We start from the raw sequence: 17,808 nt of genomic DNA, 5'->3' as shown, positions 1-17,808 counted from the left end.
TCTTGTACTTAAGCTATATGGGCTGACATAGGTTATATATATATATCCATAGGTATGTCTATCTATCTATCTATCTATCTATCTATCTATCTATCTATTTATATACATGCATATCTATATCTATATAGATAGAGATAGAGATAAAAATAGATATATAGATGTGTGTCATAAAAGTGAAAAGGTACCTCAAAGATCATCTAGTCTAACCCTAATCTGAACAGAAATCCTTTCTATAATATCTCTAACAAACTGCCAGCCAGCCTCTTTTGTGGAATTTTTGTAAAGAAACAAAACTCATTGTCTCATATAGGAAAGGCTTGCAAGGAAGAGTTTTTACAATGAGGGGAGAATAGGTTGATGCGAGAAGCAGACAATGCTTCCTCTGATCCTCATCTGCACTGGTTCAAAAAGTTCAGATCTTAAGTGCACAGTTAATTGGGAACAGAAATCCATTTACCCAACAAAAAAAGAAGAGAGAAATGAGATAACAGAATAGAGAGGGGTGATAAGAGGGAGAACAGTTTAAGGAAGGCAGTGTCCAGAAAGAAAATAGTCTTTTGACAAATATCAGAATAAAAAAAATAAGGAGAGAATGATAAACAAAAGAAAATATGATAGAGGGAATTACACAATAATCATGACTATGATGGTGAATGAGTTGAATTCACACAAAAAACAGAAGGAATAACACAATGCATTAATATGGAAATATTTTGCATGACTTCATATGTATAATGCATATCATATTCTACCAATGAATGGTAAAAGCTTGGAAGAATGGAAAATTTTTGAGCTGAAAATTTAAAAAAATAGATGCTTAAATGTTGGAGTTCTTGTTCTTCTTTAAAATATAATATAATGGTTCTCTCTGGGGGAAAGTGCAGGTTTCTCAGGGGAGGTTTTCTTGGAGGCAGCCTTAGTATCAGTTCAGATCAATAATTACTCCAAATGCAGCCAACTGATAAAAATACAAACGTTTATTTTCTCCTTCCAAAGTAGCCTGGTTAGTTGAGGCTTCTCTCTCTGCTTGGTTCCAAATGCTCCCTCCAAATGTCTCCAAATCCAAAGGTTTTGTCCTTCAGCCTCTGCCTCTGCTTTCTTCAGCCTCCAGAGCCAGCACCAAGTTGAATCTGTCTTGCCTCTGAGAGAGCCTTTTCAATCTTCACTGAACTCTCGACTCGTAGCTTCTTCCTTTGAAAACTCTTCTTCTGCCACCAGCCAGCCAAGTGGAAAATATTCTTGAATGAATCACTCTTCACTGGCTTTATATGACTCTTCTGAGAGAATGCGATTATGGGTTTTCTCCCATAGTGCTCTCTGGCCCTAAGAGCTTCAAGGGAGGTGTGAATTCAGATATCTCATACTAAACCCTGAAATTTCCCAAACGTGTGAACTCCAATGAATAAAGGTGTGAACACAAGCATTGTATTAATTAGTTCTACTTAGTACCTTGTTTCAGGTTCTGGCCTAAAACATCTTCTTGTAAGATCAGATCAATAATCTATCAACTCTAATGAGTTAGCAGTTTGTAAAGATTCCAACACTTAAATATTTTTAAAAAGTGGCATAAATGAACAAAAGATAGGGTCTGACTAAGAGTTAGTAACGGAATGATCACTTGCTCTGTTGGAGTTGTTCAGTTTCAGTCATGTCTAACTCTTGCCAAAGAAAACCCTAATTGGAAATGCATATTGTCATCCCAGACACAGAGACATGTGTTTTTCTCATTTGATGCTTTACCATTAATAATAATTGATAGACATAATAAGGAGGAATAAGAGAAAAATTCCTCTTAAGTATTTCCTCTAGAAAATAATTTTACTTTTGTGTTGCTTTCCTTTCCTAGGCAAAGGCTCTGTTCCTCATATATCCATTACGAGTGATGGAAATAAAAGTCGTAGGCTGGTATGCACATCTACAGGGTGGTACCCAGAGCCTGAAATTCACTGGCGAATAAACCAGGAAATACTACTGTCAGAAGATACTGCAATCCAGAACAAAGAAAATGGATTATTTTCTGTTGAAACATCAATCACAATTTCCACCAGATACATAGTGAACATTTCTTGTCTCATTTGGAACCCTCTACTTAGACAAAAGTTGGAAGCAAGTGTTTCTCTGTCAGGTTAGTTCCCTCCCTGAGCACTAAGGACAACTTTGTGAACAGACTGAGTAGACTTTTTGCTAAAAGGGGAAAAGAAATATTCAGGATTTTCAAATATTTCTCCCATTCATGTATTATAATGTCAACATTTCTAACTTTAAGACTCATAAGATTTCAGATATAGAAGGAATTTTAGAAATCACACAATCATACACTCTAAACTCCTCCTTTTTTTAATGAAGCGACCGAGAGTAAAAGTAGTAAAATGATTGCATTGGTCTATAAAAATTTACTAAGTATCTCCTATATTCCATATATTGCGCTAAGTTTTAAGGAAATATGAAGAAAATAAATAAAACAACAACCCATTCCTGGTAGAGTTTTTTTTTTTTTTTTGGAATTCCAAATCATCCTCCTTCTTTACACAATGACTTTACCACATGGCTCACTATTTTTCTCTCCTCCTCAACCCCTATATGCATAATAGGAAACTTCAACATACATACTGAGTATGAAGATTTTAAAAATGTAAATATTGATAATTTATTTTTAATAAAAATGGTTTATATGTTATTTTATATAGTTTATTTTATGCTTTTAAAATCATGATTCTGAAAAGCAATCCATAGGCTTCATCAGTCTGACAAAGTGATTCAGTACTCACAAAAGATTCAGATTCTGTTCTGGGAAGAAGAGATAGAATACACTAGGTATCTGCTTTGATGATGGTCTTCCTCTAAGGCTATTTTGACCATTGAAGCAAAATGATATTTATAGAGTAGAATAGATATACCCAAGAACACCAGTGCCATGGTTCTTCATTGCAACCCAAGTTCTTTCTGTCTTCATCTCAATTTAACCCACCAGACATTTCTTGCTTTTTATACTGGAATGCTTTGTATGTGAAGAGCTGTCCTTTTACACATTCGCACACAGGCAGTGCTCCTTTTCCTTCTATGTTGAATTGCTTGCAATTAGTTATCAAACATTACTTAAATAATTTCTATGTGTCTGGCATTATCCAAAGCAACAGGAATAAAATGAAAGTCAAAAGACAATCTATGTTCTCAAGCATCTCACATTTTCATAGATTAAGGGGCAAATAATTTCCATTTGGACCAAAAAAACTCTCCTTCTTTGCAGCATTAGCCATATAGTTTCTATTCCTGACTCCATAAACTGCTTTCCCTGCTGTGCTAGTACCCAAATCAGAGGGGAATCTATGTTTGCAGGTGCACAGAAAGTCCTTTGACCAGAACACTGGTCAGAAAATCAGGGGCCATCCTCTAGAGATATTTGGGAGTTGGGAATTGGATGATCCAAGATTTTGTTTCTTTCTCTGTAAAATGAAGACATTTCACTATTTAGTGCAATCACCAAATTGAGCACTAAAGACCTCTGATTCGATTATATAACTCTATGGTTTGAATTTTTCAGATGACTTGTTTCCACATAATACTCCCTGGATAGTGATCTGGTCCTAATTTTGTGTTCACCCTTTGACTATCTATATTTTCCAGGGAAATTCACAGTGATAGGACCACAACAACCAGTCATTGCCATGGTAGGCGGAGAGGCCATATTCCCATGCCACCTTTCTCCCCAGATGGATGCCCAGGACATGAATGTGATGTGGTTTTATGGAGAGTCCTCAGAACTGGTGCATCATTATACATATAGGCAAGGTTATCTGAAAAATCAGCACCAAAAATATAAAGGGAGGACAGAATTTCTTCGAGATGACATTTCCACTGGCAGTGTGGCCTTGAAGCTTCATCATATCCGTCCCTCTGATGAAGGGAAGTACCGGTGTTCATTTGAAAGTTCTAGTGCTTATGAGGAAGCAGAATACCAAGTGTATGTAGCAGGTGAGTTGGTGCCAGGTGTCCTGGGGCATGTCTGGGTAAGGGAGAAATCGTGGTGTTTTTCTAATGGGAACACACAAAATCCTAAATATCATGCCAGAGGGACAAAAGTAGGCAGGGCAGGTGTGAGCTAAGTTTATTTTAATCAGAGGCAGCTGATTGAACTGGGAGTGTCTGAAGGACTAATTTGAGGATGAAGTTCAAAGGTTAAGAGAGTGAAGAGCACTCAAGTGCTCAGATAGAATAATTAGAGCAAGTCAAACCTGGTACAGGAACATAGGCAAAGAACATTTCTGAGGAGCAACTAGAGGGAGTCACAGTGTGAAAGATACTTAGTCAAATGTGGGGCTTTAGGTAATAGTTTTGCTCAAAGTTGTGTGTGTTGACTATTTCAATACCTTTTAAATTGAGAGCAGCATTTTCGAACAGCCCATGAAAACAAAATAGAATGAACTCTTGTACTTAAACTATATAGGCTTCCAAGAGTATGGTGTGTGTGTGTGTGTGTGTGTGTGTGTGTGTGTGTGTGTGTGTGTGTGATAAAGGCAAAAAAGGGTCCTCAAAGATCATGTAACCCTAATCTGAACATAAATCCCTTCTATAATATCTCTAACAAACTGTCAGCCAGGCTCTTTTGTGGAAATTTCCTAAAGAAATGAAACTCGTGGTCTCTTAAGGCAGTCCATCCAGAATTTGAAAAGCTCTTACTACAAGAAAGAATATCTGCAATTTCCCTTCTGCACCTTCCATCAATTGTTTCTACTTCTCTTCTTTGGGACCAATTAGAATAAAGTCAATTCTTCTTTCATTTGATGACTCTTTAAACACCTGAAACCTTTGTCTTATCTTATCTCGGTCTTCTCTTTTCTTCTCCTGTTCCTTTAATCAATCCATCTTCCATACTCCCCTTCAATTCCCAGTCTAGTCAATTCTTTCTTTGAAATGAAAATGCTTCACTTGTCAATGTCTATTAAAGATATGACTGGAGAGTCAGAGCCAAGAAAATGAAGTAAAGAGAGAATTATCTAGCTAAATGCTAGCTAAATTCCCCTCTGAACAACTTTAAAATAATGTGTCAAGTCAAATTTGCATAACCAATAAGAAGTTGAGAGGAGACATTTTTTTCATGCCAGGAAAACTTAGCTGGTCAGAAGCAGTGTCTGTGGCTCTTGTATAGGGACTGACTTGGAGCATGACGTTACCAAAAATAGGATCTTGGAAGAAGTGGTGGTAGCAGATGCAGTAACAGCAGTAATAAAAGCTATCACCACAGAGATGGAAAGGGGACTGAATACATGCTAAGAATAACATTCCATGGTACCCATGTGTAGTGTTCTTGGTGGTTTTCTGGAGGTCTTCGAAGCAGCTTTTGTTTCAGTAGAGTAATCAGCATGAGAATAGCCAGGTGTTAAAGTCCAAAACCTTTAATATCTCCTTCACAACCTAGTTTCCTTGCCTGGGGCTCAGGCTAGCTTTCTTAGAGGCCTTCCACAGTCTTGGTTTCAATGGAGAAGCTAAGGAGGAGAGCCTGCCACCACGGTGGTGTGAGATGAAGTGAATGAATCTGGCTCTGAGTCCGAGGGCTTGTGCTTCAGCCTCCAACCACCACAGAGGTAGATGATAGAATGAATCTGTGTCTGCTCTGAGAGACTGAGCTCCAACCTCCAGTGCACTTGTCTTCTCTAGCTCTGACTCTGGCTAAGCCTCCTAACCTATATGTTCTCTTATCATTACATTATCATAGGTGTGAATCTTGTAGAACTTTATTAAGTACGAAGTACATGTACTGAACTAGAGAACTATTAAGCACCATGCTAAACTAGATAACCATTGTATTTATCAAACCTCATTAGCATTGTCTTTAGCTAGTTATTTGATCATTGTTCCTGTAGCTGCATTTTCTCCAGTTGTTCATATGACAGCTATTTGCAGATGTCCCACAAAATTAGCAAAGGATTCATTGGGACCTTGCTCTGTTTTTGTGAGGGTTTCTCCTTGATCTTGAATTCCTGGGAGGGAGCCCCATGCTTTGATAGCTGCAGCAGTAATTTGCTCATATGGTATCAAAGGGTAATTAATTTGTGCTAAAAAAGTCTTCATACTGACCTTTACCTGCTACTTGATCAAAGGTGATTTGTATATTAGCTCCAGTTTGCCTATTTCATTGGGCTGGTAGCCACAACAGTTTTGTCAGGTTCTAAACATGTCCTTCTTATAGATTTCCAGTTGCTAGGGGTTAAGATTTCATAAGCCAAATTCTTTAATACCATCTTACCATAAGATAATGTAAATAAAGAGTGCAACCTTTTTAAAAAAATCTTTAATAATTTCCAGATCAAAAGGAGTGTATCTTCTCCTTTGTTTGCCTGAAGAGTCAAACTCTTCAATAACAGGGTATGCACTTATCAAATCAGATATATTCTGTCCTTTTTTAGCTTTAACTCTTGCTTTTTATAATCTTGTCATAATCTGTTTCATAGGTGGTGCTGACTGTGTCACTGCTGCTCCCCCTCCTCCTTCTCCCTCCACCCATGAAAGGTTAATTGAGGGGGGTAGATCAGGGGTTGGGGAATCCCTAATGGCTTCTGCTGTGAAGCACCACATTCCTTAATTTCATCAGAATTATACTTAACTCTATTCTTGTCTAATTCTTCATTCTTTTCACCTAGTTTGTCAGTATCCTCACCCTCCTGTTCTTTCTTCCTTTTCCTTATTCTAATACTTATATAATTCCTTAAAGCCAATTGTATTGTTATATGTATAAAGTGTTTCTTTACATATTGTTATATTCACTTAATTGCTCTCCTAATTTCCACTTCTCTGGATCTAATTCTTTTTTTCCTTTGAGAAACAAGGAGATGTGTACTGTACTGTTTCTAAAAGTTTAGTGATACGCTCCCAAGTTACAATTAAATGATTTTTTTTATCAGTCTAAGCATACTTTCTACACATTTTCCTTGAGGTGGAAAAGGTTTCTTTCTAAATATTTGTCCCATTTCAGCTGAAATACTAGTTTAGCCCTTTATAAAGTTTCTTTCTTGTCTATTTTTCTACTTACCTTAATTGATAGTACATAAATGTACACAGATATAGGTCCTTAGCCCCACGTTGTGGGCCAAAATATAATGTTCTTTGTTAGTTTTCTGGGGGTCTTGGAGCAGTCTTTTTTTCAGTAGATTAATAATGAAAAGATTAGCCAAGTGTTAAAGTTCAAATCCTTTATTATCTCCTTCAAAGTCTAGTTTCCGTGCCTGGGGCTTCAACTAGCTTTTCCATGGCCGTCAGAAGGGACTTGGTTTTAGTGGAGAAAATGCAGGAGAATAGGCCATCATGGTGATGTGAGATGAAGTGAATAAATCTGGCTCTGAATTTGAATCCCAACTTATAAGCTCTACACTAAGTATAAACCAATCATTATATCACCAGGAAACCATTATTTGTTGTAAAATTAAATCAATCATACTGAATTTAGAGAACTATTAAGCACCATGCAAAACTAGATAACCATTGTCTTTATCAATTCCACTGACTTAACACCTTGTAAGAATCCTTGCTTCAAGTTCAGAGTTCTGGTCCATAATACCCATTATATAGCATAATAGCATTTGACATTGGTCATGGAACAATTTAGCAGCTCCATTGCATATTAACCAGTTCTAGAAATGGAATGGAAAGAACTTGCAGTAACCAATGACCAGGAATCCTAGGTCCAGGATATTTATCCCAGCGCATAAAGGAGCACTTGTGGCCCTGGGAGCATCAATCACAGTTCCTATTCATAGATTCAAAAAAGAAAGGACTAGTTCTCACAAAACAGTAGTGTACTGTCTGTGCAAACCAGGAAAGCATTGAACACATCTATCTCTTTGTCATATCACCTTGTCTAGCTACATGTCTAGCTACATAGAAACAGTTGCTAGGTGAAAAAGTCTAAAGCTTGGGAAAATAATTGCTCCCTCAATCCCAAATGCTAATATGAAGTTTAAATTCAGGAAATAAAATGTAAAAATGGACAAACAACAAAAAAGGAACCTGACCATAAAAGCAATTGTGATGATAAGGAAGGGCAAGACAAAACTAAAAAGTAGAAAATAACATAAAAGTATGCAAAAACATAAAAGAAAAAGAGATTGGTCACAAGCCCAATAATTTCTAAAAGAAATAAAATGGTTAAAAACAAAGAAAAGTGATTTAAAAAGTCAAATGAGAAGCAGAGACAAAATTGGAGGAAATGAGAGCATGTAAAAATTATCCAAAAAGAATTAAGAGCTTGAAAAAGAGTTATAAAAATGCTGAAGAACTGCTTAATCAACAGAAATAGTCAAATAGGAAAAAGAGATATAATGACTCATTGAAGAAAATCTCTCGGAAAAGAGAATTGTTTAAATGACTCCATGAAACTTTAAGAAATAATAAAGCAAAAAAAAAAAAAAGAAAGAAAGAAAAAAAGAAATAATAAAGCAAAGCCAAAAGAATCAAAAGGTGAAAAATCTAAAATATTGCATTAGGGAAAAAAAAACTGAGCTAGGAAATAGATATAGTTCTTGAATTAAATGAAATCCATAATCAAAAAAATCCTAGGTATCATATTTCAAGAAATTATCAAGGATACCTGCTCATATATCTCAGAAAAAGACAACATAATAGAAATGGAAACAATCCACAATTCTCTCCTGTAATTCCAAAATAGAAACGTCCATAAATATTGTAAATGAATTCTAGAGCTCTGCAGTCAAGAAGAAAAAACTGCAAGTAGTCAGAAAGAAATAACTCAAATACAATGAAACCAGTCAAAATCACACAAATTTGGTGACTTCCACATTAAAGTGGATGGTGAGATTAGGATATTCCAGAAAGCAAAGGAGCTAGGATTCCAGTCAAGAGTGCTCTAGGACAACAATCAAGAATACCCAGTAAAACAGGATGTAATCCTTTAGGAGGAAAGAAAATATTGATGAAATAAGGACTTTCAAACTCTGCTAATGAAAAACTAAAACAACAAAATTTTGATGTTCAAAGACAAAGTTTAAGAGAAGCATAAAAAGATTATTAGCAAAGAAAAACTATAAGGGATTCAATAAGGTTAAATTGTTTGTGTTCCAAAATAGTATGATGATATTATAACCTCCAAGATCTGTGTCTTAAGTCTACTTTTTTTTTTTTTAAGACTAAACAGTCTACTTTTACTGAAGGTATGAACATGATTCTATTATTTTGTCATGCTATAAAAAGGAAAAGATGCGAAAGAGTGATGACCTGGGAGAAGGGGAAAAGGAGAGAAAATGGGGGAAATTATCTTATATAGAAGAGGTATACAAGGAAGAGTTTTTACCATGGAGGGGAAAATAGGTTGATGGGAGAAGCAGGCAATGCTTCTTCTGGCCCTCATCTGCTCTGGTTTAAAGAGGGAAGATCTTATGTGCACAAGTAGTTGGGAATAGAAATCTACTTACTCAACAGGAAAAAAGGAGAGAAATGAGATAAAAGAATACACAGGGGTGATAGGAGAGAGAACAGTTTAAGGAGTCAGTGTCCAGAGATGAAATAGCCTTTTGAGAAAGAGCAGAATAAAAAGAAAAAAAGAGAGAATGATAAATAGAAGTAAATAGGATAGAGGGAATTACACAGTAGTCATGACTATGATGGTGAATGAGATGAATTCATACATAAAACAAAAGTAATAACAAAATGCATTAATATGGAAATGTTTTGCAAGACTTCATATGTATAATGCATATCATATTCTATCTATGAATGGTGGAAGGGCTGGAAGGATGGAATAATTTTTGAGCTGAAATTAAAAAGGAATGTTAAAATATTTGTGAAAATTGGTATAATTGAACAAAAGGTAGGGTCTGACTAAGAGTCATTAATGGAATGATCACTTGCTCTGTTGTGGTTGTTCAGTTTCAGTCACGTCCAATTCTTGCCAAAGGAAATCCTAGTTGGGAATACACAGTCATCCCAAACACAGAGACATATTGTGTTTTTCTCATTTGATGCTTTACCATTAATATATTTGATAAACATAATGAGGAATAAGATAAAATTTCCTCTTAAATATTTCCTCTAGGAAATAATTTTACTTTTGTGTTGCTTTCCTTTCCTAGGCAAAGGCTCTGCTCCTCACATATACCCTGTGAATGATGAGAATAAAAGTCACAGGCTGGTATGCACATCTATAGGGTGGTATCCAGAGCCTGAAGTTCAATGGAGAAAAAACCAGGAAATGTTATTGCCACAAGACACTATGATCAAGAAGGAAGAAAATGGATTATTTTCTGTTGAAACATCAATCACGGTTTCCACCAATTCCACAGGGAATGTTTCTTGTTTCATTTGGAACCCTCTCCTCAGACAAAAGTTGGAAGCAAGTTTTTCTCTGTCAGGTTAGTTCCCTCCCTTAGCACAAAGGACAACTTTGTGACCAGACTGAGTCCTTTTTGGTAGAAAGGAGAAGAGAAAAACTCAGGATTTTCAAATATTTCTCCCATTCATGTGTTACAATGCCAAAATTTCTACCTTTAAGACTCATAAGATTTCATCTATGGAAGGAATTTTAGGAATCATGCAATCTAACTTCCTCATTTTACATATGAAGAGACTGAGAGTAAGGGTAGTAAAATTATTGCATTGGAATATAAACATGTCCTAAGTACCTCATATATTCCATGCACTGTGCTAAATTTTAAGGGAATATGAAGAAAAGAAATAAAACAACAACACAACAAATAAAATAAAATGCTTACCCCAAAGCAGTCTTTATTCTCAAGGATCCCACAGATTAATGTGGGGGAAGCATATTGCAAGCACCTGTGTACAAACACTATATATGCCCAGTAAACTGGAGATAAACACAAAGGGAAGCAGTGACATGAAGGTTTTGTAAATAAACTCTCTCCTTTGCCGAGAATATATCTCTTTTTGCTAACACCTAGTGGCTTCTCATCTCAAAGGATCAGAGGGACCAAGAGTCTGTTCATGAGCCTTGTGCTTTCTTTCTCCTGCTGGGTGTAATATGTCCTTCAAGGAAAAAGGGGCCTGCCATCTTTCATCTTCCCAAAAGGACATTCCCCTGTCCCAATGGAAAGACTTCCATCTGTTTCAGTACAAGATAACTTCTCACTTCCTGCTGCCAGTCCAATCTCCCAACTGATATTTGGAGAACCTCTGGTGCAAAGAGCAACAATCTATTGTTTGAGTTCAGATCCACAGCATCTGTCCTTTGAGGGAAGAGTAATGGAAAAATTAGTGATGAATGGGACTACTTTCTCCTGCCCTGCATGTTTGCTCTCCATCTGCTGCATTCTTTTCTTGACTAATTTCCACCTTCTGAGGGAGGAGGAGGAGTGAAGCAGTTCAGCCATCTTGTCATTTGACCATTTCCCTTTCATTTCAGCTGCCTTTGCCTCTAACCTCAGTATTCAACCTCTATTTTGGAAGAGAGTGCTCTCTACTCAGTGATGAACATTCTCATACCTGTCCATGTGCTTCATTATCTAATAATTCTGATCCTCTATTTATCATCTTTCAAACCTCACACCACCCGTGTAACCCAAGTTCTTATTACTATTTCAAGCAACACTCCCACTCCAAATTTTAATCAAATTGCACCAAGCTTTTCCAATATACCTTTTGGTATGCCATAGGTAACAGACTTCTCTTCATCCTGAATCTGTTCCTCTTCCACTTTCTGATTTCTAGATCTTTCTGTAGCCTGGCTGCCCTTGGATGGCACAGATTCCCTTCTACCATTTCCAATATTGACCTTTACTCATTTGCCAGTGAGTCAATGGTCAAAGTGGGGAAATTGTCTTTTCCTTCTTCCACATTGTCACTTCCAGGCTTTCCCTCTACCTCCTTCTCTCAATAACTTGTCTTCTTTTGAATTTCATGTTGGACACATTTACCACACAATTAAATTACTGGTAGAGATTTTCTATAGACTTCCAATTCATCCTCCTTTCCCCAATGACTTTGGCACATGACTCACTATTTTTCTCTCCTCCTCAACCCCTATATGCATAATAGGAAACTTCAACATACATACTGAGTATGAAGATTTTAAAAATGTAAATATTGATAATTTATTTTTAATAAAAATGGTTTATATGTTATTTTATATAGTTTATTTTATGCTTTTAAAATCATGATTCTGAAAAGCAATCCATAGGCTTCATCAGTCTGACAAAGTGATTCAGTACTCACAAAAGATTCAGATTCTGTTCTGGGAAGAAGAGATAGAATACACTAGGTATCTGCTTTGATGATGGTCTTCCTCTAAGGCTATTTTGACCATTGAAGCAAAATGATATTTATAGAGTAGAATAGATATACCCAAGAACACCAGTGCCATGGTTCTTCATTGCAACCCAAGTTCTTTCTGTCTTCATCTCAATTTAACCCACCAGACATTTCTTGCTTTTTATACTGGAATGCTTTGTATGTGAAGAGCTGTCCTTTTACACATTCGCACACAGACAGTGCTCCTTTTCCTTCTATGTTGAATTGCTTGCAATTAGTTATCAAAATTAATTAAATAATTTCTATGTGTCTGGCATTATCCAAAGCAACAGGAATAAAATGAAAGTCAAAAGACAATCTATGTTCTCAAGCATCTCACATTTTCATAGATTAAGGGGCAAATAATTTCCATTTGGACCAAAAAACTCCCTTCTTTGCAGCATTAGCCATATAGTTTCTATTCCTGACTCCATAAACTGCTTTCCCTGCTGTGCTAGTACCCAGATCAGAGGGGAGTCTATGTTTGCAGGTGCGCATAAAGTTCTTTGACCAGAACACTGGTCAGAAAAGCAGGGGCCATCCTCTAGAGACATTTGGGAGTTGGGAATTGGATGATCCAAGATTTTATTTCTTTCTCTGTAAAATGAGGACATTTCACTATTTAGTGCAATCACCAAATTGAGCACTAATTTAGTGATCACTAAAGACCCCTGATTCGATTATATAACTCTATGGTTTGAATTTTTCAGATGACTTATTTCCACATAATCCCAGGATAGTGATCTAGATTATGACTGTGGTCCTAATTTTGTGTTCACCCTTTGACTGTCTATATTTTCTAGGGAAATTCACTGTGACAGGACCACAACAACCAGTCATTGCCATGGTAGGTGGAGAGGCCATATTCCCATGCCACCTTTCTCCCCAGATGGATGCCCAGGACATGGATGTGATGTGGTTTTATGGAGAGTCCTCAGAACTGGTGCATCATTATACATATAGGCAAGGTTATCTGAAAAATCAGCACCAAAAATATAAAGGGAGGACAGAATTTCTTCGAGATGACATTTCCACTGGCAGTGTGGCCTTGAAGCTTCATCATATCCGTCCCTCTGATGAAGGGAAGTACCGGTGTTCATTTGAAAGTTCTAGTGCTTATGAGGAAGCAGAATACCAAGTGTATGTAGCAGGTGAGTTGGTGCCAGGTGTCCTGGGGCATGTCTGGGTAAGGGAGAAATCGTGGTGTTTTTCTAATGGGAACACACAGAATCCTAAATATCATGCCAGAGGGACAAAAGTAGGCAGGGCAGGTGTGAGCTAAGTTTATTTTAATCAGAGGCAGCTGATTGAACTGGGAGTGTCTGAAGGACTAATTTGAGGATGAAGTTCAAAGGTTAAGAGAGTGAAGAGCACTCAAGTGCTCAGATAGAATAATTAGAGCAATTCAAACCTGATACATGAATATAGGCAAAGAACATTTCTGAGGAGCAACTAGAGGGAGTCACAGTATGAAAGATACTTAGTCAAAGTCAAATATGGGGCTTTAGGTAATAGTTTTGCTCATAGTAGTGTGCGTTGACGATTTCAATTACCTTTTAAATTGAGAGAAGCATTTTCCAACAGCTCATGAAAATAAAATAGAATGAACTCTTGTACTTAAGCTATATGGGCTTCCGTGTGTGTGTGTGTGTGTGTGTGTGTGTGTGTGTGTGTGTGTGTGTGTGATAAAGCAAAAAAGGGTCCTCAAAGATCCTGTAACCCTAATCTGAACAGAAATCCCTTCTATAATATCACTAACAAACTGTCAGCCAGGCTCTTTTGTGGAAGTTTTCTAAAGAAATGAAACCCATTGTCTCTTGAGGCAGTCCATCCAGAATTTGAACAGCTCTTACTAAAAGAAAGAATATCTGCAATTTCCCTTCTGCACCTTCCATCAATTGTTTCTACTTCTCTTCTTTGGGACCAATTAGAATCAAGTCAATTCTTCTTTCAGTTGATGACTCTTTAAACACCTGAAAACTGTCTTATCTTATCTTGGTCTTCTCTTTCTTCTCCTGTTCCTTTAATCAATCCATCTTCCATACTCCTCTTCAATTGCCCAGTCTAGTCTATTCTTTCTTTGACATGAAAATGCTTCACTTGTCAGTGTCTGTTAAAGATATGACTGGAGAGGAGTAAATGGAGTAAATGGAGTAAAGAGACCATTATCTAGCTAAATGCTAGCTAAATTCCCCTCTGAACAACTTTAAAATAATGTGTCAAGTCAAATTTGCATAACCAACAAGAAGCTGAGGGGAGACATTTTTTCATTCCAGGACAACTTAGCTGGTCAGAAGTAGTGTCTGTGGCTCTTGTATAGGGACTGACTTGGAGCATGATGTTACCAAAAATAGGATCTTGGAAGAAGTGGTGGTAGCAGATGCAGTAACAGCAGTAATGAAAACTATCACCACAGAGAGATGGAAAGGGGTCTGAATACTTGCTAAGAACAACATTCCATGTTACCCATGTGTAGTGTTCTTGGTGGTTTTCTGGAGGTCTTCGAAGCAGCTTTTGTTTCAGTAGAGTAATCAGCATGAGAATAGCCAGGTGTTAAAGTCCAAATCCTTACTATCTCCTTCACAATCTAGTTTCCTTGCCTGGGGCTCAGGCTAGCTTTCTTAGAGGCCTTCCACAGTCTTGGTTTCAATGGAGAAGCTAAGGAGGAGAGCCTGCCACCACGGTGGTGTGAGATGAAGTGAATGAATCTGGCTCTGAGTCCGAGGGCTTGTGCTTCAGCCTCCAACCACCACAGAGGTAGATGATAGAATGAATCTGTGTCTGCTCTGAGAGACTGAGCTCCAACCTCCAGTGCACTTGTCTTCTCTAGCTCTGACTCTGGCTAAGCCTCCTAACCTATATGTTCTCTTATCATTACATTATCATAGGTGTGAATCTTGTAGAACTTTATTAAGTACGAAGTACATGTACTGAACTAGAGAACTATTAAGCACCATGCTAAACTAGATAACCATTGTCTTTATCAAACCTCATTAGCATTGTCTTTAGCTAGTTATTTGATCATTGTTCCTGTAGCTGCATTTTTTCCAATTGTTCATATGACAGCTATTTGCAGATGTCCCACAAAATTAGCAAAGGATTCATTGGGACCTTGCTCTGTTTTTGTGAGGGCCTCCCCTCGATCTTGAATTCCTTGGAGGGAGCCCCATGCTTTGATAGCTGCAGCAGTAATTTGCTCATATGGTATCAAAGGGTAATTAATTTGTGCTAAAAAAGTCTTCATACTGACCTTTACCTGCTACTTGATCAAAGGTGATTTGTATATTAGCTCCAGTTTGCCTATTTCATTGGGCTGGTAGCCACAACAGTTTTGTCAGGTTCTAAACATGTCCTTCTTATAGATTTCCAGTTGCTAGGGGTTAAGATTTCATAAGCCAAATTCTTTAATACCATCTTACCATAAGATGATGTAAATAAAGAGTGCTACCTTTTAAAAAAAAATCTTTAATAATTCCCAGGTCAAAAGGAATGTATCTTCTCTTTTGTTTGCCTGAAGAGTCAAACTCTTCAATAACAGGGTATGCACTTATCAAATCAGATATATTCTGTCCTTTTTTAGCTTTAACTCTTGCTTTTTATAATCTTGTCATAGGCTGTTTCATAGGTGGTGCTGACTGTGTCACTGCTGCTCCCCCTCCTCCTTCTCCCTCCACCCATGAAAGGTTAATTGAGGAGGGTAGATCAGGGGTTGGGAAATCCCTAATGGCTTCTGCTGTGAGGCACCACATTCCTTAATTTCATCAGAATTATACTTAACTCTATTCTTGTCTAATTCTTCATTCTTTTCACCTAGTTTGTCAGTATTCTCACCCTCCTGTTCTTTCTTCCTTTTCTTTATTCTAATACTTATATAATTCCTTAAAGCCAATTGTATTAAGTTATATGTATAAAGTGTTTCTTTACATATTGTTATATTCACTTAATTGCTCTCCTAATTTCCACTTCTCTGGATCTAATTCTTTTTCCTTTGAGAAACAAGGAGCACTGTACTGTTTGTAAAAGTTTAGTGATCCGCTCCCAAGTTACAATTAAATGATTTTTTTTATCAGTCTAAGCATACTTTCTACACATTTTCCTTGAGGTGGAAAAGGTTTCTTTCTAAATATTTGTCCCATTTCAGCTGAAATACTAGTTTAGCCCTTTATAAAGTTTCTTTCTTGTCTATTTTTCTACTTACCCTAATTGATGGTACATAAATGTACACAGATATAGGTCCTTAGCCCCACGTTGTGGGCCAAAATGTAATGTTCTTTGTTAGTTTTCTGGGGGTCTTGGAGCAGTCTTTTTTTCAGTAGATTAATAATGAAAAGATTAGTCAGGTGTTAAAGTTCAAATCCTTTATTATCTCCTTCAAAGTCTAGTTTCCGTGCCTGGGGCTTCAACTAGCTTTTCCATGGCCTTCAGAAGGGACTTGGTTTTAGTGGAGAAAATGCAGGAGGATAGGCCATCATGGTGATGTGAGATGAAGTGAATAAATCTGGCTCTGAATTTCAATCCCAGCTTATATGCTCTATACTGAGTATAAACCAATCATTATATCACCAGGAAACCATTATTTTTTGTAAAATTAAATCAATCATACTGAATTTAGAGAACTATTAAGCACCATGCAAAACTAGATAACCATTGTCTTTATCAATTCCACTGACTTAACACCTTGTAAGAATCCTTGCTTCAAGTTCAGAGTTCTGGTCCATAATACCCATTATATAGCATAATAGCATTTGACATTGGTCATGGAACAATTTAGCATCTCCATTGCATATTAACCAGTTCTAGAAATGGAATGGAAAGAACTTGCAGTAACCAATGACCAGGAATCCTAGGTCCAGGATATTTGTCCCAGCGCATAAAGGAGCACTTGTGGCCCTGGGAGCATGAATCACAGTTCCTAGTCATAGACTCAAAAAAGAAAGGACTAGTTCTCACAAAACATTAGTGTACTGTCTGTGCAAACCAGGAAAGCATTGAACACATCTATCTCTTTGTCATATCACCTTGTCTAGCTACATGTCTAGCTACATAGAAACAGTTGCTAGGTGAAAAAGTCTAAAGCTTGGGAAAATAATTGCTCCCTCAATCCCAAATGCTAATATGAAGTTTAAATTCAGGAAATAAAGTGTAAAAATGGACAAACAACAAAAAAGGAACCTGACCATAAAAGCAATTGTGATGATAAGGAAGGTCAAGACAAAGACTAAAAAGTAGAAAATAACATAAAAGTATGCAAAAACATAAAAGAAAAACAGAGATTGGTCACAAGCTCAATAATTTCTAGAAGAGATAAAATGGTTAAAAACAAAGAAAAGTGATTTAAAAAGTCAAATGAGAAGCAGAGACAAAATTGGAGGAAATGCGAGCATGTAAAAAATTATCCAAAAAGAATTAAGAGCTTGAAAAAGAGTTATAAAAATGCTGAAGAACTGCTTAATCAACAGAAATAGTCAAATAGGAAAAAGAGATATAATGACTCATTGAAGAAAATCTCTCGGAAAAGAGAATTGTTTAAATGACTCCATGAAACTTTAAGAAATA

General features: G+C 36.8%; 1 protein-coding gene across 1 annotated transcript in view; it reads left to right on the top strand.

The window, feature by feature from the left end:
• The window catches only part of LOC127540546 (butyrophilin-like protein 9), a 229,211-nt gene that overhangs the window by 140,246 nt on the left and 71,157 nt on the right, over positions 1 to 17,808 (top strand). The window contains exons 4-5 of the mRNA XM_051965270.1: positions 10,080 to 10,358; positions 13,056 to 13,403. Of these exons, the coding sequence (XP_051821230.1) occupies positions 10,080 to 10,358; positions 13,056 to 13,403 (627 nt within the window). The remainder of the gene's footprint in view (positions 1 to 10,079; positions 10,359 to 13,055; positions 13,404 to 17,808) is intronic.

The sequence above is a fragment of the Antechinus flavipes genome, chromosome 6 (genome assembly GCF_016432865.1).
Source record: "Antechinus flavipes isolate AdamAnt ecotype Samford, QLD, Australia chromosome 6, AdamAnt_v2, whole genome shotgun sequence".
NCBI classification, from domain to species: domain Eukaryota; kingdom Metazoa; phylum Chordata; class Mammalia; order Dasyuromorphia; family Dasyuridae; genus Antechinus; species Antechinus flavipes.
Note: the sequence above shows the minus strand (reverse complement) of the source record. Positions and strands in the feature narration are given on the sequence as shown.